General features: G+C 35.4%; 1 protein-coding gene across 1 annotated transcript in view; it reads left to right on the top strand.

The window, feature by feature from the left end:
* Positions 1 to 15,435, top strand: part of LOC124369756 (microprocessor complex subunit DGCR8) — a 33,281-nt gene extending 17,846 nt beyond the window's left edge. The window contains exon 3 of the mRNA XM_046827837.1: positions 11,415 to 15,435. Within this exon, the coding sequence (XP_046683793.1) occupies positions 11,580 to 14,087 (2,508 nt within the window). The 5' untranslated portion in view covers positions 11,415 to 11,579 and the 3' untranslated portion in view covers positions 14,088 to 15,435. The remainder of the gene's footprint in view (positions 1 to 11,414) is intronic.
* The last annotated feature ends 7,440 nt before the right edge of the window (positions 15,436 to 22,875 follow it).

The raw sequence follows: 22,875 nt of genomic DNA, 5'->3' as shown, positions 1-22,875 counted from the left end.
AGACCTTGTGATATAATTATTGTGTTTGTAGGAGTATGAGTGTTACAAAGCAAACCGATATATAATTAACCTTCAGGACAACGATTCAATGTCATTTATAGGAATTAAAGTCTTAACTATGTTGTATACGTAATAATTTATTTATATATTTTTAACAAGTTGTATGTTGTTTAGAACTTTAAGAAATGTTTCTTATTTAACTTTGTTTTATTTACATCCATTTTGCACGCTTAAAAACTATTTTAATTTTATTAGTTATCAATTATTTAAAAGGTTTATTTACATTCATGTGTTTATCTATTTTTCTTCCTTTATTTTAGTACCACTGTATTTATTGATTAGTATTATCTGTATGGAGTACAAGGATGTGTGTATTTCAATATCTTCATATCAAACATGAAATATTTGTTTAATTTTTTCATATTGGTGTATTATTTTAAACGAAAGGATTGCATGAATGTGTGCATAAGTATCTGTAGCACCCTGGTCTGGTGGCAGAGCAGCCTGCGCCAGCTTACTACTTCTGGGACTTTACCGCCCTCCTAAGATAGGACATCTGACTGGCTTTGAGGATTTCTCTTACTGATGCCGAACTACAGCTGTATACTGATCATGGGTAACATGAATAGTGACTTACTCATGAAAACACAGAAATATGATTAGAGCCAACTTACTACTATGTTTAACTGTTACAACATGTCTATTGTACCACTGGATGCTACACACCACAATACTAAATCCCATACCTTCTTAGACATTATTGCAGTTGCGATCTTAATGACATTGTTCACAAAGGGCAACTTCCAATCCCTGCAATTTCAAAACACAATCTTATATTCTTTAAAGCCTACTGAATGGTTTTTGAAATATAGGGATTGTAGGCGTTTGAATGAGGCTGCCTTCCTAGAATATGTACTTCAAGCACCATGGCACTCTGTGGAAAATCAGTTGACCATTAATTAAATGGTTGCTACATTAAACTTACTGATTCATGACATGTACTTTGTTATAGTATACATCCTCTTATTGCCTGTAATATTTCGTGTTGTAGGTTGGCTACTCTGTTTACAATATAGAAATTCATCGGCAGTCTGTAATCTGACATCTGACACATATTATTATTGTTTACATCTTGTTTGTGTTTTTGTTCTGTACAATCTATTACTGTTTCTTTGAGCAGTAATTCTTGTGAACTCATACAGTTTATCTTGAGTGTTTCAAGATGCCTAGGATAAAAAAGATTAAAAAAAGACGTTTTGTAGGAAATAGATTTTCTTTTACCAAGACTTAAGAAAGGGTTAGGCCTAATGATTCATTGTCAACGGACGTGTCAAGTACAGAAAGTACTCCTAGGCCTAGGTCTAGATCATCAAGAATTTATTAAGTCATTTAACTTTTACAAGTAATAGACCAAGTCAAGTTTAAAATCTAGCCTATCTCTACATTACATTTAACAAAATACATTTAACAATAACATTTCATCAAAAGTGCTGACATTTCCTTAAAACCTAAAACTTGAATCACCGTCTAAAGCTTAAAAAGGCAAGGTTAAGGTCAGTCAAGGGCAACTCAAGATATTCTTTAAGACTATAAAAAGGCTTATTGACCAAAAATCTATACAAAACCATTTTGAATTTATTTAAGTTTAACTGGTGTACCCAATGAGGCAGCATATTGAACATTTTTATGCTGATACAATCAAACCAGTTTTGTGACACACTTAATCTAGAAAAAGGCTGTTCCAGTTTCCAGTTATTTCTCATGTTGTGCTGATGGTTGTCACTCCTAACTATTAATTCACATTGCTCTACCCTTTCCTTAATTTTACAAAGACATACATAGATATATACATTAACGACAGTTAAAATTCCCTCTGATACAAAAAGTGGTCTGCAGTGTGCATTGAAGGAAGCCCTAGTCATAACTCTATTGGCCTTTTTTTGTAAAAGAAGAACCTGTTTTACATTACAGCTACTACCCCAAAGATGGATACCATACTTACTTACTTACTTGATACTTGATACTTGTATTCTTCGTCAATGGACGGATTTCCGTATAGACTGCGTCAAAAGTAAAAATGTTCATGTCGAATAGTTATAAAATTTACAATATTTACAATATTTACATTTGTGGCGGTGGGTCCACCCAAACAGTGGCTTTTCTTCCAGCTCCTTTAAGGAATAAAGCGGCCTCCTTATGAGCTCTTCATGCAAGGCTGTCTTGAACTTGGGTATACTCAAGATGTCTCACACTTATCGGTAGCAAGTTAAACAGCTTTTGACCATACCTAGGGAAACTCCTTAGTGTACCGGAGAGTCGGCATCGTGCGATGTTTAAGTCCCGGGCTCTGCGAGTGTCATAGCCGTGGATGTCGCTTCTGGAGGGAATACTGAAAGACTGCTCCCGTACCTGCAAGATGGAGTTGTAGACGTACTGGCTGTAGACTGTAAGGATATTCAGGGCGGATGAAAATTTGGCCGGCAGTGCTCCAAGTATCCTGAAGAGGTTGATAATTCTTACAGCTTTCTTTTGCAGCTTCAGCACGTCTTCACAGGCTCCAGAATGACCCCATAGTATCAGTCCATAGATAATGTGGCTTTGGAAGAGTGCATGATATGCTGTTTGTAAATAGGGTTCCGTTACCTGGTTCCTTAATTTCCTGAGGAGGCAGAGCACTCTGGAGAGTTTGACACAGACCTGAGAAACATGTGCCGTCCACGTCATTCTTCGGTCCAGATAAAAAAACCGAGCAATTTTACGTTATCATTGGTTTGGGAGCCTATGTCTCTCTTGAGTGTGCATATCAGGTGCTGGGTTTTGTCTGGGTTTAACTGCAAATGGTTTGACTTCAAAACCATTGTTTTGCCCTGTCCAGTAACATTATTGCATCCTGCCTCACTCTGTTTTAAATCTTTCCCTCTTGTTGTTTAAGGTTTGAGTCATCTGCGAATAGGAGAGAGAGCGACCCTCGAGTTCCAGTACATTGACCAGTATGAGGAAGAGTAAGGGCCCCAGAACAGAACCCTGAGGCACTCCGTGCTTGACCAGCAAGATCCCCGACTGCGCTCCTCCAGAAAGACGGCCTGTTTCCTGTTTAGCAGATACGATGCTAATGTCTTGTGGACCGTAGAACCTATTCCATAGTGAGACAACTTCTGGAGCAGTAGTTGTGTGTGATACGCAGTCGAACGCCCTGCTGAGATCGCAGAGTGTAAGCGCCATTGATTCACCCTCCTCAAATGCCTTGGTTATTTGTTCAACTAGTGATAATATTGCGTAGTAGTGGAGTGGCATCTCCTAAAACCATGCTGCCCCACCATGAACAGGTTGTTTTCTTCAAAGTATTTCACTAGCTGAATTTTCATGACACTTTCCATGACTTTGGCCAATACCGGGATTATCGATATCGGACGGTAATTTGCCAGTTTCTTGATGGTCGCCCTTCTTGTAGATGGGGATCGTTCTAGATATTTTCATGTAGTCAGGAAAAACACCAAATCTTAGGCAGCAATTTATGGCTTTGCATAGAGGGTCAGCTATAGCGTCGATGACGGACTTCAAGACTTCACCCGACATTGCCGTAAACATCCTGACTTTTGGAGGACCTAAAGTTCTTCACTAAGCGGTAATTAATTTGGGGCTTACTCTTTCCCATTTCCATAAGTGTGCAGTTAGGTGTTGGTAAAAAACCCAGGTCCAGGCTCACATCTGCAGCCTGCGGAAACTTAGATACAATATCTTCGACTGATTTGATGAAAAAGGTGTTAAAATCGTCAGGGCTACCTGGATATGAAAATTGTTGAGATTTTACCTTGTTTTGGTTGATAACTTGCCAAGCCGCCTTGCATCTATTTGGCGCAGAATCGATGTAGGAGACGTTTTGGGCTATTTTGGCCGCCTTCAATTTACCCCTGTAAATTTTAAAATACTTACGGTACTGGGTGTCAAGAATGGTTTTTACGCTTTGCTAGAGTTACTTCTTAGAAAGGTCATGCAGCATTAACACCTGCAATTTAAGGTGTTTCAACTCATCAGTGAACCATTTCTTGCCAGAACTCCTCGCAGCAGGCCTCAGAGTTACTTTAGGTTTAGGAGCACCAGTAGGAATAAGAGGAAAAAATTCATTGAACATTATGGACAAAAACATGTGAAAAGGGAGTCAAAACTTCCGGTCCGTTTCTTACCAGTTCACTGTTCCAGTCAATTTGGTATAGAGCCCTAAGCAAGAGTTTGAACCTTGTCATCTGAAATGTGCCTTTTATAAAAGTTGTAATTTTTGTGCCATGAAATTGGAGGTACAACCTTACTCACCATAACGGATCTTTGCCTTAAGTTTGAAGACGACTGCGCAGTGGTCCGCAATGAGAGGATTTTCCACACTGACATCGAAGTCCCACTGGTCGAGGTTTGTGGCAAAGGTGTCCTATGAAGATATTATGACACCGCAGTAGGTTAGTGAAGGCCGCCTCTTCCTTGGAAGTTGTTTCCAGGTGTATATTAAAATCACCACACAGGATAATAGCTTTATTTTTCAGTGATAGGCTTTCCAGACAATTGTCCAGTAGCTGAAGGAATTGCTCCAAGTCACCATCCGGGGATCGGTAAACCGAAATTATAACAATAGGCCTATGCAGACCTACAAAATTTAGTTCAGTAGCAGCGCGAGTTCAATGGTTTTTTTCCAAACAAAAATGTTCCAGATCTACAACACGAGTAGTTAGTCCCTCATTCGCATAGATTGCTGAACCACCATTTTTGTAATTTTTTCTGCAATATAAACTAGAGAGGGAAAGTGTGTCTATTTTTGAGAAATATTGGTATTGTTCAGACCTTAACCAATGCTCAGTTTAAACACAGTATGCTAGGCCTAGCTTCTTCCTCATATAATGTGTAAGAGCATTTAATTTAGTACTCAAACACTGTACATTTAAACAAACACAAACAAAACTGTCTTTATTATTCCAGGAGTCATGTAAATTGCTTAACCTAGTTGATCCTGTTTAGCTCTCCGGAATAAAAAACGCTTAATAGTAATGTTTTTAGGCCATAGCGAGGATTGGGCTATTTGGTCTTTATGGATGTACTCAACACCTAGCCTAAAAACTGTTATTTAGTCCTTTTGTATCCAACTTTTCTATTTCAAAATCAATGTTTGGAAAGGTCCTGGTAACGAAACTTTCTAACGTCTTTCACTTCCGTATTTTTTGATACTTTACCTATGTGAAACCACGCTTTTTTGGCCCCTGTTAGTCCACAGTCTGTTTTTGCTTCAGCAGTACCTATCAAGACTTATGGTTTTCCACGGTTTAGCACTTTTCACTGCACTAATTATACTTTTAGTGTCACAGTTTTTAACGTTAGGAGAAGTAAGGCCCACATCCATCACTTTGAGGTTGATCAGCTGGTCCTTTTCCAGTGTTTCTCTTATTTCTTCTTCTTCTTCCCTTCCACCTCCTTCCAGCCATTTTTGATCGGTTAGTAGATCTTCACCAGTCAGATTAACTACGTCACATGCAGACGGCAAAGCCTGATCGGCGTCTGGAATGGTGATCGGACATGTCCGCAGATCGTCCGACACTTGTAGTTGGTTGATCGAATTGATGGGTTTGGAGGCAGATCTGGTGATTCGTCGATGCTGTGACACAGATGTTATTGTAGATTTGTTTGCCGTAATGTTGGCAAAACTTATTGCAGTTTTCCGGCTTGGGTTCTGTCACATTGTCAATTTGTTTTGGGGGTTAGGTTTTGTTCAAAATTAGAATTTAATACGTCCAGTTTTTTTATTTATCTCAATATTGTCAGTGGTTATATCCTTTACATAGGTTATTAATTTACTAACCATTTCTTTCAACTTAATGTAGTCATCGTTACATACGTCACTCTTACGTAGACTCTCTAATGCGCGACATACACCCATCACAGAACCATCTTGATTTGTCACCAAGCACTACGATTAGGTCGTATTCTTCGTCACTAATATCGACACAAGTTGCATGATACCATATATCACACATTCCTTCACATAAAAAAGATTTGCTATCATCTTCTACCACTTTTTTTACAAGAGCCACATTTAGGTTTACTTTTTCCCACCGCCATCTTGAAGCCTATATCGACGCCATACAATAATATGCTGTGAAAGAAAGCAAAGTAGGCATTCTTCAAGATAGCCAACGGTAATACGTTCCGTAAATGCCTCAAGAGACAAACCACTCTACTTAACCTACCACATACACTTTGAATATGCAAACTCCAACTTAGGGTTTGGTCAAGTATTATACCTAAAAGTTTGGCATCGTTACAGTGTGCAATATTTACTGGGACTTTGGTCATGGTAAAAAGCAGACTTTGGGTTTTAGTTTGGTTTAGAGATAGAACATTTGCTTCAAACCAATTTAGACTCTCTGCTTGGGCATCAGCCATAACTATACTAAGATTACACAACTCACTATTAGGCTTACTACTAAACAATGTTGTGTCATCAGCAAAAATTATTGAATTACAACTAATACTAGAAGGTAAGTCATTTATTAAAACTAAAAACAAAAACGGGCCGAGGACCGATCCCTGTGGTACTACTCCATTTGTAACAGTCGCAATATCAGAAAGCGTGTTATTTACACACACTCTTTGTGTACGGTTTGCCAAATAAGTTTGAAAAAATTTTAGCTCCACACCTTTGAAACCATAGAATTGTAGTTTAGAAAGAAGGATCTCATGTGGTACACAGTCGAAGGCCTTAGTGAGGTCGCACAAGACTGCAAGAGTGCTTGAATGTATTTCAAAACCTTTAAGTACAGATCTAATAAGGCCCTCGACTGCATCCACAGTTGATTTACCTTGCCTAAAACCAAATTGGAATTTAGAAAATAATGAATTGCTTTCAAAAAATTCACTTACCTGGTGTTTTACAGTTTTTTCCATGATTTTTGAGAATATGGATATGACAGAGATGGGCCGATAGCTACTAGCAGACGTCTTGTCATCCTTCTTGTAAATGGGAACCACTTTTGATTCCTTGAGGGATTGAGGGAATTCACCAGATTGTAGACACTGATTTATACATCTTGTTAGTGGGCAAACTATTGAGGGTAGAACCCTTTGAACTAATATGGCATTGATATCAAACACATCAATACTTTTACTACTTTTCATAACACTTACATATTTAGACACTTGATCACAAGACACTGGCTTCCACCGGAACTCGACGTCTACAGCTTGGTTTTTGGAGAGGAGATCCATGGCAGTAGAAAGGGATTGACCAACTGCTTCTCCAACTTCTGCCACTGAAGAGATGAAATAGGAGTTGAAGTCATCAGCAGAGATGTTGTAGTCATCTTTAGGTACTGGTGTCTTCTTCTGAGCGTTGATGATCTCCCACGCCTTCTTAACTTTATTAGGTGCTGAGTTAATGAGGACTCCATTTGACTCAATTTCTGCAAGGTGAAGTGATTTTTTATATTTTGCTCTAGCCACAGTATACTTTTTTCTCATTTCTGCCACAAACAGATTATAGCGCAAGGCCCACTGTAGTTTATGGTATAGACTTTCAACTTCTCTCTTCATTGTGAGGTGCTCATTTGTATACCATTTCCTTTTTTTTATTTTTAAGAATTGAATCAGAGTTCCTCTTGCTAATGGTTTTCACAGGAATATAACTATCCATGCCTGTAGTAAAGAGCTTGGTAAAAAGATCAAATGAGTCAGTTTGGCCATTTGAGAAAATTCAATCCCAATTTACACTTTCCAGATAGCCAATAAAATTTTCAATGTTACGATTACTAAAACAGCGAACTTGCACCTTCTCGGGAGTTGTATTATCCCCATGTTCATGGAAGTTTGAAATTTTAGCTGCCAAAGCGTAGTGGTCAGATATCGGCTCCTTTATATCACTGGAAATAGAGTTTCTTGGGAGATTTGTAATAATGTTGTCCAGGCACGCCGTTCCTCTTGTAGGTTTATTGTTCACATAGTAGCAATCCACAGTTCGTAGGACATTTTTGAGTGCCAATGTAGCATTTTCACTTTCCATGAGAACATTAATGTTTATATCGCCACATATCAGGATGGGCCACTTCAGTTTTGACAGATACAGAATGAGCTGTTCCAGTGAATTTAGGAATATCTCCAGATCACTATTTGGTGCTCTGTAAATGGATACCAGACCTGAGTCCTGAGTCTAAAAATAGTGCATCTAAAAGAAAGTTGAAATATCTTACTATGACAGGTGACAAATCTGAGTATGTACAAGAGGAAATGTGTAAAGGTAATATCCTAGTTGACCTAGAAATATTATGTAAAGAAATTGCTAACTTTGCAGTTTGTCGTAGTTGTTCAGGACCAATAACATTAGTAGAAAATACAACTAGACGTAAGGGCATTGTTTCCAGTTTAGTGTTGTCCTATAGTGAACGTGATGAAAAGAGATCTTTTATGTCATTGAAAATTACAAGCTCTTCCCACTATGAGAACAACTTACGCCTTGTATATGGTCTCCAAAGTATCAGAAAGGGCCAAGCGTCAGCTGAAACATTGCGTTCTGTCATGAATATGCCTCCACCACCTAGTAAATTTTTCAGATACAACAATATACTTTTGAAAAGTGTTGTAAAAGCAAGAACTGATTCCATGACAACTGCCACGCATGATGCTGTGGTAGGAAATGGTGACATTTGCGTTGCAGTAGATGGTACATAGCAAAAGCGCGGACACACTTCCAAACATGGAGTTATTACAGTGACTAGTGTGGAAAATGGCAAAGTTTTGGATGTTTTGTTTCTTAGTAAATACTGTCTAGTTTGTAAAAATGAAAAAAAGATCATGACAATTGCTCAGCAAACTACGAAGTGACAAGTGGCAGTATGGAGGCTGCCGGTGTTTTGCAAATCTTCTAGCGGTCTGACAAACATAACATACCTGTCAGGTACACCCAATTTTTGGGGGATGGAGACAGCAAGACCTATGATACTGTTGTGGCCCACAAACCATATGGTGATAGTGTGCCTATAACTAAGCTTAAATGTGTAGAACATGTTCAAAAGCGTTTAGGCACACGTCTTAGACGTTTGCGACAAACTTACAAAAAACAACACTGTCTGATGGTAAGGCTCTGGGTGGACGTGGCAGGTTGACTGATGACAAAATTGACAAATTACAACAGTATTATGTTAATGCAATAAGATCTACCTTAGGCGAAAACTGTTACTGATATGAAAGAGGTGATTTGGGCAACTTTTTTTCACAAAGCCTCGACTGATGCTGAACTGCAACATGGTATGTGCCCCATTGGCGGGGATTCATGGTGCAAATATAACAGGGCAGCAGCAAGAGGACTTCCATGTCCTGAACACACTAACTCGTTGCCATCAGCTGTAATGGAAGTCATCAAATCTGTTTATACAGACCTCACTGATAATAGCCTACTCAATCGCTGTTTACACAGTATGACACAGAATTGTAATGGAGCTTTTAATCAACTGGTTTAGTGTAGGCTACCTAAAACTACATTTGTGAATGGACTGATAATAAAACTTGGAGTGTTAGATGCTGTGCTATGTTATAATGAGGGGGCTTTGGGTAAAGTCGGTGTTTTGGAAGACTTATGCGGAGAAGCGGGACCTAACTGTGTGTTAGGCCTAAAAAAGCAAGATGCGAGGTGAGTAAAAGATGCGGAAAGAGCCCTTGAGGAGCTCAAAAAGAAGGCTAAAAAGGCAAAGAGAAATATCAAAAGGAGGCTGGAAGATAAAGAAATGAATGATGTAAATCCAGGTTTGGTGTAGGCCTATTTTAGTTGATTGTTGTGTTAGTAAACTTTATTTTTAATAAAACCCGCTTTCCCGAAAACTTAGTTTTTATTCACTTTGGTACCATTATTTACACAAATTCTTATCAGATCAAGCTGAAATTTCGCACAGTTGTTCTTTTTAGTGCTCTTAACAAAAGTAAGAAGTGGTTTTCAAACATTCTAATTAGTTTTTATTAAAAAAAGTTGTATAACATTTTTTTGTAAAATTTTGACTTTCTTAAAAAGTATTCCCATTTGTTTATTTTTTTATGTAACAAACATCCTTCTTATTATTACTAGTAAATGTGTACAGTACAAGCTGTAAATGTTTCAGCAACATTGGATAACTTAAAAAAAAGTTATGGGTACCTAAAAAGTGCTTATTTAACATTGTGAAGATAGGGAGTACTGTGTCACCTTAAGTAACACCATTATTGTCATTGTTGATCATACACCAGACTTTGATATGGACCCATTCATTTTAATACTGTCAGATTTTATTAATGTTTACCCCAAGAATTAGAATATTACACAGTTTATCTTCAGTAAAATAAATAAGATTATTGACAGAAACATAGATATTAGACTTTTAAATTAGTACATTACAGATTTTTTCAACGTTCTAAGGTCACTAAATTATTACTGTTTCAATGACAAACCTTCACGCTATAACTTGATGTTATCATCTGCAATGTGTACTATTTTAACTATCTGCAATTTAATTTTAAGCTCATATCATATCTAGATACAAGCTTTTCAAGTACCTATTAAAATAAATTCTTCCACCTTTCCAATAACTAATCGTTGATAGCAATGTTTTTCACAGATGGGTTTTTGTAGCGGCGAGGTGTGACCCCAGTCCACAGATTGTCTTTTTTTGACATTGACATAAGACACCATGTTTCATCATCAGTGATTATGAGATTAAGAAATTCATCACCCTCTTCAGAGTAAGAAACTTTAGAGCTGATCCTATTCTCTTTGTTTTAAGTATCAGTCAAGAGTTTGAGTATCCATACACAAAATTTACGGTGTCCGAGTTTCTCAGTCACAATTTCATAACTAAACTTCTTGATATCTTTAGAAAATGCTGTGGTAGATTTGGGATTTTGAGCCTTTGATTTACCCTAACCTTATCATTAATTTGTTCAAGTCTTTGGTAGTCACGGACGGGTCGTCCACATTGCTTTTTGTTGTGAACATAAGTGCATCCTTCACAAAATAATTTGTACCATATTTTAATTTCATTATAGCTTATAATGATTTCTCCATGCAAAAAAAATACAATTCACAATTAGTTTCAAGCGGTTGAACTGATTGTGAAAAGAAATTAACGAAGGTATATACTTCACAGCCAGCGGGAGAGTTGACTGCCCATTTTTAACACTAGTGTAGAGGTCCTTCACTATGACACTGCCAGATATTTACTAAATGTAACTACATCGCGCCACTCAGATCACGCTGCTACACCCACCCATTTGGTGATCATATGTCTCAGCAACTTACTTTCCGAATGACCCACGTATTATTAAGTTAAACTCCAATTTCCTCTTAAGAATGATAATGAGTTCTGATTCAAATAAAAACAGATTTTACAGGATGAATAATGAGACAATTTTTTTTCCAGGAGCCAGTTCTGAATTCGGATACACAGTTTGAAGCATAACACTTCAGAAGATTTATCAGTTTACTACAGAATCTCCAATCAGCTAAGTGATTAGATCTTTACAGTATTTACAGATAAACCCATTCCATATCTGTATTTCTCATTTCAACTGTATAGGTTGCAAAAATGTCACGCAATTATAAATCTCCAGATCGAAAAAGACCCCTTTCTCCATACAGCTCTGATCGATATTATGATAGAAGAAGAAATGTGTATCGGGATGAAAGAGAGATAAAATATCCAAGAACTAGTGATTCATTTTCTAACTATCGAAGGAGATCTCCAAGCCGAAGTACTGAATATAGATACCCACAATCAAGATATCCAAGTAATGATACTTATAAAAGAAGGGAAGACAACTATAGAAGCCATTATACTAAAAAAGATAACTATCCATACCAAAATAAAACTGTATTAGACTCAAGTCTTGAAAGAAATATCAATTCCAACATTACCAAAGATATAAGAAATGATCATGAACAACTATATCAAAGAAGAAGTCCTTATAAATACCCACAATCAGGGAAATGTCCATTTCAAAAATCAAACATAAGTAGTGATCATTCTTCACCTAAAGACATTGAAAAGAAAATAGAAGATCCAAAATGTTATGATGCTGGAAATGAGGAGCCACAAAATCATCCTAATAGTAATTTTGAAGAAAAAGAATGTGTATCTGATTTGTGTAAAACATTTGTGAGTAACACAAATTTAGAGAGTGATAATGAAATTAATGACAATAACCCATCAACTGTGGAAGTAAGTGATAACACAAACCAACAAACCCCAAACATAGATAAAGAACCCGATTGCCAAATAATAGCTGTAATAGGAAAAGATAATTCTGAAAGACCTACTTCATCTTTAAGTTCTTTAAATAATCAAATGTGCACTGAGAAACAAGCCTCCAATTCAGATTGTACTTCTACTGATGAAATTTCTCAGGGTGAGAATGTGAAAAGTAATGTTGAAGAAGAAATCAGTGAAGAAAGTCGACTCATACAAATGAATCCAGCTTTGAGAGAGTTTGATGTATTAGACGATTTGGAAGGAAATGAACATGAAGAGAATGAAGCTCAACAGTCAAACTCAAGTGACTATGAATCAGATGGTAGTGAAGAAGTTCCACTTGATGACCTTGATGCAATGCTTGAAGAAGGATTACCTGATAAATTCAAAGATTCAGGTAAAAATAAAGAACACAGTATCAGATTGAAACGTAAAGTAGTTTTAGAGGAAATCGGTCATGATCATTTTGATTTATTGCCAGAAGGTTGGATCCAAATTATGCACAATAGTGGCATGCCTGTTTACTTGCATCAAAAGAGCAGAGTTTGTACAATGGCCAGACCTTATTACTTGGGACCAGGTAGCTCACGTAATCATAAAATTCCTCTTAGTGCCATTCCTTGTTTGCAATACAGGCGAGCTCTGGAGGTGGAGAAAAAAAATAAAGAAGAAAAGGAAAAATTAAGTGTGCAAAATCAAAGTCAGCCTGAACTACAGTTAATGACAGCTAAAATAGAAACTTCTGAAGAAAATGAGGCTTCACAGTCCTTAGAAGCTTTAGATCTTCGAGAATATTGCAAAAGTATATTTAATTTTAAAACAATAACTCTCATACCATTTAAGTCATGGGCGGATAGAAGGAAGTATGTTAGAATGACTAAAGATCTTAAGAAACGACAAAGGCCATCATTACCTGGTGGAACAAAACTTTTAAAGTTTCCGACCCAAAACCCAGATGGTACAAACTCAAGGTCTAAAGGAGAGTGGATAATCAATCCTAATGGAAAAAGTTATGTTTGTATACTCCATGAGTATGTCCAACATGCACTTAGAAAACATCCCAAATACCAGTTTAAAGAATTAGAAAATCCAGCTACTCCATATTCAGCAACAGTATTTATTGGAGACATGCAGTATAGTGTTGGTGTGGGAGCAAGTAAGAAGCAAGCCAAAGTTGAAGCAGCTAAGGCTGCATTAGAAGTTCTTATACCTGAAATGAAAGATAAAATTGAGCGAGATAGTCAGTTTGGCATGCGTTCAGGAATTGCAAAAAGGTCCCAAAATAATGACATTTCTATTTTTGACCAAATCAAAGTAGAAGATCCAAGGGTTGCAGAGTTCTGTGCAAAAACTACAGAGCCTCCACCTTATGCAATTCTTCTCACTTGTCTTTCAAGGAATATGGGCCTTGGAGACATAAAAGTAAACTATGAAATGAATTCGAAAAAACACAAGGAAGATGAGTTTACAATGACTGTAGGAAACCACACAGCTACAGTTACATGTAAGAACAAGCGTGATGGCAAGCAGAGAGCAGCACAAGCCATTCTTCAATCTCTGCATCCTAATATAACATACTGGGGTTCTCTACTGAGAATGTATGGAAACAGATCCATTAAGAATGTTAAAGAGAAGAAACAAGAAGAACAGGAGATCACTGGATTGCAAAGCAAAGCTTCATTGAATCAACCCAACTTTGCTATTTTAGAAAAACTGAAAACAGAAATGTTGAAATTGAAAGAAAAAAGGGAGGCAGTTAAAGCTAAGGGAAAGTTCACTCCACCTGAAAATATTATTTTGCCCTCTCTTTCATCCACAGATCTTAACAAAGTAAACTTATCATAGTTATTTATTTAGATTCAGCTTACTTTCTTATTTGTTCCATTTTCAAATGATTTTTCTTTAACTCTAATTTTTGTCATTAAGTTTTGTTCTTTAGTATAGTAAAGTATTGTATAGGGTAATATAAGTATATGAGAGACTTATAATATTGAATAATATGAAAGTCATTTTATTCGACAACTATAAATATCATATATTACAATAGTACTAAACAAAACTAAATAATTGCAAATTGTTTACAAGTACCCCTAAGTTTTTTCAGTAACAAAAATTCAGTATCAAAAGGTACTGACTCTATTCATTAATTCTGATTCCTTTTTACACTTACAAAAAATGAGTTAATATTTCATTATATCAAATCCCCATCATACAATGACTGAGGTATTTTTTAACAAACATGCATTTAAATATTAGATTTTAGTGTTTTAATTAATTAGACTGCACTATTTCAATTTTGAGATGCATTTACACTTTAAATATATGTTTTGTTTATATGGTTTTGTTCTATAATGTGTTTAGTTTGTTTTCTTGGATTGTTTACCTATTAGAAAAATTTATATCTTCAAAAATCGTGTATATTTTTATATACACATGTATATTTGTTTTGTATATCTATTTTGATAAAATTAATTACCATATGTCTGATGAAGTCTATATCAAGATCACAAAGATGATAAATATATATAACATCTAAAAAAAATATTAATATCGACTGATTATGGTCAATTTTGTTACCTTGAAAAAAACAGTCAATGATTTGTGATAAATGAGTTATATCTCGAGTAAACTGAGTTCCTTGATGTAAAAACATTAGATATTTTTATCAACTAATATTATTAGCTTAACATTAACCTTGTTGGACCCTTATTTTATACATTTTATACTGTGTTCATAGTGTAGTACAATACAAATCATACATCTAAATTTAAATAATGTTAGAATTAAAAGATTTAAGTGTGAAATATAGCAGCAAAAATCTTGTTCCTTAATGTTGTTTTTATAGCTTTATGTAATGTGTAACATTAGTTAAATTCTAAAGTAACTGAGATTGAATCATCTCACAAACAATATAATTACATGTCAACAAGTCTTTCATCCTGTAATATTCATTTGTCTTTATATTTGTTAAGTGACTACACATGTATTTTTTAAGTGATTGAACCCCTTTCTTGTACAAGTTTTATCTTCAATTCTGGGAACTTTTTCAAACAAATTGAGTTGTATTTTACATGAAAGAGTTTGTTTTACAGATGTGTATTGAATGTCTGTGATAAGATTACATTTAAATTATATGATATTTTGTACGAATGTAACTATTCAAATGAAATAAAAACACATATGTTTGTTAGTATATATTTTGTTTTATTTACCAAAGCCTTTAAATGAAACATTGAATAGGTTCGCAACTGGTGGTGAATAATGGATGTGACCCTGCGTTGATGGTGCCAAAGAAAAGGTTCGATTTTCTCAGTCCCAAGTTGTGACATCGACATAAAATGGTTTGATTTATTTGATGTATGCTCGTTGGTAGTGTCATATAAAAAAGTTTCAATTAATGTTGGATGATGGAGCCCTAGGTTGTTGGACGCCAAATGGTAATGTTTTGTTTGAAATGCAGATAAATTTACACTCCAAGTTTATGATAGATACCAAAGGATGCGGTTCAATTGTGAACAATAAGATTCAACTCAAAATTCAGGTACAAATTTATAATATTAAATTGTTAAACTGCAAACATATAAGTCACTGTCAAGTATGTGGGGCACTAGGTCGTTAAATTTTGTGTAGTACAAAACACTAATTTGAATTTGCCTCAATTAAAATGGTCTTTTGTAAACAAACCTCACTCCATATAAAAGTGTTTTCTTTTTTTTATTGAAGTCTCATCAGTTATATTAACCGTTATATTACTACCGTTACTCACCTTTAAAGAAATGGTAGGTCATTTCACTACACACAAACATTCAATCCTCTTGATGAATGTTACTCACATTGAGGAGAATTGCTGTTTACTTTCAATCACTACTTATTTCTTCTTTAAAAATGAAATTAAAATTGCAGGATATTTATAAATCACTCACTATTTATAAATTCAAAACACTTCTTTATTTATACTTCATTCATTCTGATCATGGTTAACTTAAGACAATTGAATTATGGTTTACAAACTCATTTATAATCCTAGTTTGGTTTATGCAACACCTGCTTGCTCAATTCTCATTATTAATTGGTAATTTAGTTTTTAAAATTCCAATAGTTAGGGCCTAATTAATTTTTTATAAGATATTGAAACAAACGTATATATTTTCAATACTTTAACTTATAAAAAACTTATCAAGGTTAAAATAAATTGCACGATTTACATCTGCTCAAAAGATACAGTATGTCCTAACTGTTCAAAATACTGACCAAAAAGGACAGAAGGAGCTCTCTTCTCCTTATAATATTAACCCACACAAATATGGTCAAAATCCAATACATCTCAGTATAAAATACTAATTTCATTAGTACTTTTTATAATTTAATTATTTTAATCTACTCAAATATTAATTTATTTAATTTGATACGTTTTGAAATGAAATGAAACAATTGAATAATTTTCAAGTCATTTTTACACTTATACGTGACAGTTACTTCCAACAATGGTCATATCATGTGAGTCGACTGGTTTCGCCCTCAATTTTTTCCGCAAACATCCACTTGTTTGAATTTTGTTTTCCTATGTTGCTTAATTGTCACAACATGGTTGAATATTGACATTTTACAAATTTTGAAAAATGAAATCCAAATTCGTGGGAGAAGATAAGATTATGTAAATTCAAGAAGAATATAACTATCTGATTGTACACAACCTTCTTCACAATCTTGGATAAGCTATAAGTATGTAAAAAATTCAACTTTCTTAAATAAAGAGTTTAATAAATTTGGTGTATTTCATTAATTTTTAAATTATGCCACTAACTTCTTCATCCACATTGTAGTTAGGGGGTGTATATGTACCACGACATGCATGTTTTATGAGAAGCATAATTTTATAACAGGTACTTAAAATATGAAATCCTAAACACTGCATTTGTGACATACGTGTACAAGCATTAGTATTGTCAAAAATACAGCATCTAAAGCATTGTAAATACATCTATTCCTAGGTACATATATATATAATGTTTATTGAAATTAAATAAGGCAATTGCCATTTATACAATTTAATGTAAATAAAAAAGTCGTTTGACAGGTATTTGGTCTTCCGATCATATGTTAGTTTGCTTATTTAAACTCATATGTGACAGATACGGCCAAATACAACATAATTGAATCGGAAAAAGTAAGCGCTCTGTGGTGTAATGGTAGCACATTCACCCGACAAGTGAGAGATCCGGGTTCGACTCCCGGCGGAGCAAGTACTTTTTGCGATTCAATGTTTATTGAAATTAAATAAGGCAATTGCCATTTATACAATTTAATGTAAATAAAAAAGTCGTTTGACAGGTATTTGGTCTTCCGATCATATGTTAGTTTGCTTATTTAAACTCATATGTGACAGATACGGCCAAATACAACATAATTGAATCGGAAAAAGTAAGCGCTCTGTGGTGTAATGGTAGCACATTCACCCGGCAAGTGAGAGATCCGGGTTCGACTCCCAGCGGAGCAAGTACTTTTTGCGATTCAATGTTTATTGAAATTAAATAAGGCAATTGCCATTTATACAATTTAATGTAAATAAAAAAGTCGTTTGACAGGTATTTGGTCTTCCGATCATATGTTAGTTTGCTTATTTAAACTCATATGTGACAGATACGGCCAAATACAACATAATTGAATCGGAAAAAGTAAGCGCTCTGTGGTGTAATGGTAGCACATTCACCCGGCAAGTGAGAGATCCGGGTTCGACTCCCGGCGGAGCAAGTACTTTTTGCGATTCAATGTTTATTGAAATTATATATATATATATATATATACTATGTTAATAAATGTATAAGTCATTAACTATAAACACTTTACAAAACCATTGCTAAAAGCAACTAATCTAATCATAATAATGTCTTGACTTAATTAACTTAACTGATCTCATCTAAACTCTTTTAGGACTTAGAACATTTTTATAATTTTTCAGTTACATACTTTTGAAGTGGCTACATTTTTCTGAAGGGTGTATTGAAGAAGACAAAGGTGAAAAGAGGGAATATACAAACATTTTATAAATACATCATAAGTATAATATTATAAAAGATATCTGCATCTAATGTTTTATTCACAATACAATAATGTTCAATATAACATTATTTAATTTAATTTGATTAGTTCTAATATTTTAACAAATTTACTTTGTTTTTTTTGTGTTCGTTCACTGTAAGAACAAAAAACAATTTTGCCGTAGGAAACAATATTGTTCAGTTTCTTATTTTATTTTTTATAATAGTACCACATCTGATGTTGATTGGTTGGAAAAGAAGAATTACACACAAATACACAACACAATCACCTGTCTAATTACATAGCTATCTAGAATGATTGTATCGGAAAGCTGCTGCACAATGTGAAAAATATGTAGCTGACCTATACTGCAACATGACACATAAATATTTGTAGAAAGGTGATAGGACATACGTTGGCATAGAAAGTCGTGGTTTAACAATTCTTTTTACTCATAAACAGTAAAACAAAAAGTGGCATTTAGAGAGCCCACTCGTCTTTTTTCGCAAGCCTAGTACAGGTTACAAATAGTCCATATTTATTTTCTTGAATAATGAACTTTGTGGACTATAAATAACCCGCTCATCCTGAAGGGGTCAGCAAACTAAGTAACAGATTGTTCTAGGATCATTTCATCATAAACAGTAATAAATAATAAAATAAAAATTTGCATTACACCAACAATTAGAACATAAAATAAAACATAGACTGAGACGAGCATACATGTTTTATATATATCATGGACTTAAGACTGTGTATGTATATTGCTTCTGTTATACAGTCTTAAGTCCATGATGACATGGGTGGACTTAACTTTTTCTGATCTGGTGAAAGGGTTATTTAATAAATTATAAATTTTTGTATAGACTGAGTGAATCGTGGATCTTAGCTCCTCATATTCAAGTTTACTATAAATAAACTCTGTGTGTATGCGTGTGCATATCTGTGTCTGTGTGCGTGTGCATGCATGCTATTTTAGGAGGGAATAAAGCGTTTACACACTTTATTGTGTCGTGTCAGTTTGATCATTGGATATTGTTGAGACCACGACCCATATCGACTAAATATCTCCCCTCTTCATCTTGCTTTAATTTGGCCTCCTACAGAACTACTGTTAGTTATTACTTCACGGGGGAAGGCATCAGCTGAAGCTCATCCTACTGGTGTTGGAGCAGCCCTCTTTTTCAACCTCTCCTGTTCTTCCCATTGTAGTTCAATGAGGACTTCCGTGACAAAAGAGCAGACCTTCTCCCTGGTGGTTTCTGATGCAAGCTTTAATTGAACCAGGTTCTCCGGGGTAATGTTTTTCCTGTGACAACCACTAGCTCTGTGCGCTGTGCTTTGAAATGGGGGCACGTAAAGAACACATGCTCCTCATTCTCGTCCATTCCACTGCAGGATGGGCACTCCGGGGAGTTCTCATGCTTCTAATTTTACAAGTACGCTCAGAAATACCCGTGTCCAATAATATCTGAGTTAGATAGTAGTTTACTGCTCAATGGCTGCGCTCATACCACTTGCTTACTTCAGGGATCAGACGACGTGTCAATCTTCCATTGGTGGAGGTGATCCAAGCTTTCTAGCATTCAGCATTGAAAGCTCCTTAGTCGCTCCTCCTTCAGTTCTACAGCAGTCAGTGGTGAGGATTCCCGACGTTCATAGAGAGATCTCTGCTCCTCAGCCGATAGGCACCACTCTGGCGATTACGCATACTGTGTTTTCTGACACTGTGCGGAATGCATTCACAGTGCATAGAGCACTCAGCTGGTAGACTAATGCCATCTTCCTTCTAGGCGCTTGCAGCGCTATTGTCAGCCCATATAGCAATCCCATATGTCAAGATCGACAAGACAACAGATGACTGGAGTACTCTCCTTTTCTGTTCAACCTCCATTATTGGGCATGAGCCTTGAGAGGAATTTTGCTACTGTAGACTCCCTAGCACTGGCCTGCTCCACTTGTTGCATAAATTGATTCGCGAGTCGATCATTACTCCCAAATACCTAATAAGTGGTTGGGAAGTTATCTATTGCTCACCGACTCATAGCTTGATGGTTTCCATCTTCTTCCTGCCGGTGATTAGCACGGCCTCAGTCTTGTGATTTGCCAGCGTCATTCCCACTGATTTCATCCACTCGTGGTTCATTGCAAAGGCAATATCAAAAAGATTTCTAATGTCTTAAGGGACTTCCCCACTATTGCCAATGCCACATCGTCCGCATAAGCCACGGGTAGCTTCTCTGGGTAACTTCTGTCTTAAAAGTCCAACGTACTTTATGTTCCAAGGGAGAGGCCCCAGCACTGAGCACTGAGGAACACCTCCTGTCCATGAAGTAGCTGGCAACTATTCCCTTAAGGTATCTTGGGACATTCATCCTTTTCAGAGATCTCAAGATGCAATTCCACTTGTCAGATTGAAGGCATTTTTTATGTTTAAAGTTGCTACCAGACAATACTGCTTCTGTTCACCTTTCTATCTTCAACCGTGTCATAACGACTTTGTAGGGTCGCCCCCATGAATCACATTCGACTTCTTCGATGAGAAAAATAATTAATGATTTTCAATACAAGATGGTAAGAGAATTTTTTATAATTTTGAGTTAATTGTTGAAACAATTCTTATTAAACTATACAAATAAGTATTTCAATGACACTGAGATGAAACTTGCCCAAAAAGAAAATTTATTGAACTATGCATATTATTTGGTGAGTGAAGTATGCCATCTTAAACTTTAGAATGTTATCAACTCACTGCAGGTTAGAGTGTTCTCTTTTTGATGCCGAACTTCCACAATGTCTTCTACAATGGGTGAGATCAGCTAAAAGGTGAGCCGTATTTTAAGCCCTGCACATAAAATCTTAAAACTAATTGGTTAAACTACATTACCTTTAAACTCTTACAAAATTTACATAACAGTATTATCTAATATAAAGGGTGTTTCGAAAAAGACTACAATTTTGAAAATTCATATGAATTTATTCAAAAAAGGTACAGTGATGGTTTTAGTGTTGTTTTAAAGGAAATCACATCAAGTTTTTTTACCCAAAACTAAAAATGTTCTATGTGGCTTCCATTGGTTATCCTGCAGACATCCCAACAGTAGTTGATTTCTTCCAAAACTTGTACTAGCATTTCAGGTGTAACTTGCTCGGTGGCGGTGTACATTCTTGCTCTAAGTTCCAGTAAAATGGCGGGCAAAGGCGGTACATACACTATATCCTTGATACAACCCCAGAAGAAAAAGTCTAGCAGTGTTAGGTCTGGGGTACATGGGGGCCATGCAGTTGGTGCAGTATGGCCAATCCATTGACCTGGAAAGGGGTCGTTGAAAAATTCCTGGACGTCAGTCCAGTGTGATAGTGTGATGGTGCACCATCTTGCATGAAGTAAACATTTCGTTCTCGGTCGTCCTCATCGATCTGTGGTATAGAGAGAGAGAGAGAATTTTCTTTATTCCAAAACATACATTGAGCTACATTAAATGTAAACATCAACTGTATATGAATAGCGTCAATATCTATAAAAATCTAAAACTAACACTAATATTTACAGTTAGTTTTTAGGCAGTTTTCTGCTAATTGTTTGATAATCATTTTCCAATTGAGTGTAGAGCTTTATTTGTAAAATATTTAACTTCACTACCAAACGTTTTGCCATTGTAATCTTTTATTTCTTTGTGGTAAACAGTTAAAACATTTTTTCCCAATATATTCTGTTTTCATTTCATAGAATGTCGTTATGTTTGACAGTGCTGATTTATTACATGTATTATAGTCATGCTCTACTGTTAAAAATGTTGTAGAATTACTTTTAACATATTTAATGACCTCTGTAACATAGACTATAAATTGTTGGAATTTTGAGGTGACTAAACAGGTGTTTTACTGAATCTCGTCTGTTTAGGTTTAATATTATTCTAACTGCTTTTTTTGCATTTTTAGTATCTTGTCAAGATTTTGTTTCGATGTTGCTCCATAGATACTTATTCCATATGCTAAATGTGAATGAATGAGTGCGTAATAAATTTATTTTAGAGCACTTTGGTTGCATAACTTTGTCATACGTCGTAAGGCATGGATTCCAGATGAAATTTTATTTAATACACTGTCAACATGTTTATTCCAAGAAAGGTGTTCATCTATAATTAAACCTAAAAATGTTGTACAATTTTCTTGTGTTATGAGATCATTGCCAATTATAAGTAACGGTTCAATTTTGTTTTGTCAAGAACGTTATGAAATTGGACTTTTTTAAATTCAATAACAGGTTATGATTTTTTAAGAATTCTTCAATGGCTGCTAGCTCAATATACGCAGAAATCTCTATCTCTTCCTTTGAATTGCCTGTTACTACCATATTAGTGTCATCTGCATATATACACATTTTACTTTGATTAATATTTTTGATTATCCCTCCAAGATAGCAAATAAAAAGGTAACAAGTTTCCAATTTGTTCAGAAAAGAGTTTAAATTAACAATAGTCAGGGGACCGATATATACAAGCCAAAACAAAAAAATAATTCAGAATTTTAAATTCTGTTACACAACATTCAAATTCTTTTTCTGTTAGCACTTCCTGCACCTCGGGGATCA

The sequence above is a fragment of the Homalodisca vitripennis genome, chromosome X, assembly GCF_021130785.1.
Source record: "Homalodisca vitripennis isolate AUS2020 chromosome X, UT_GWSS_2.1, whole genome shotgun sequence".
NCBI lineage: Eukaryota > Metazoa > Arthropoda > Insecta > Hemiptera > Cicadellidae > Homalodisca > Homalodisca vitripennis.
Note: the sequence above shows the minus strand (reverse complement) of the source record. Positions and strands in the feature narration are given on the sequence as shown.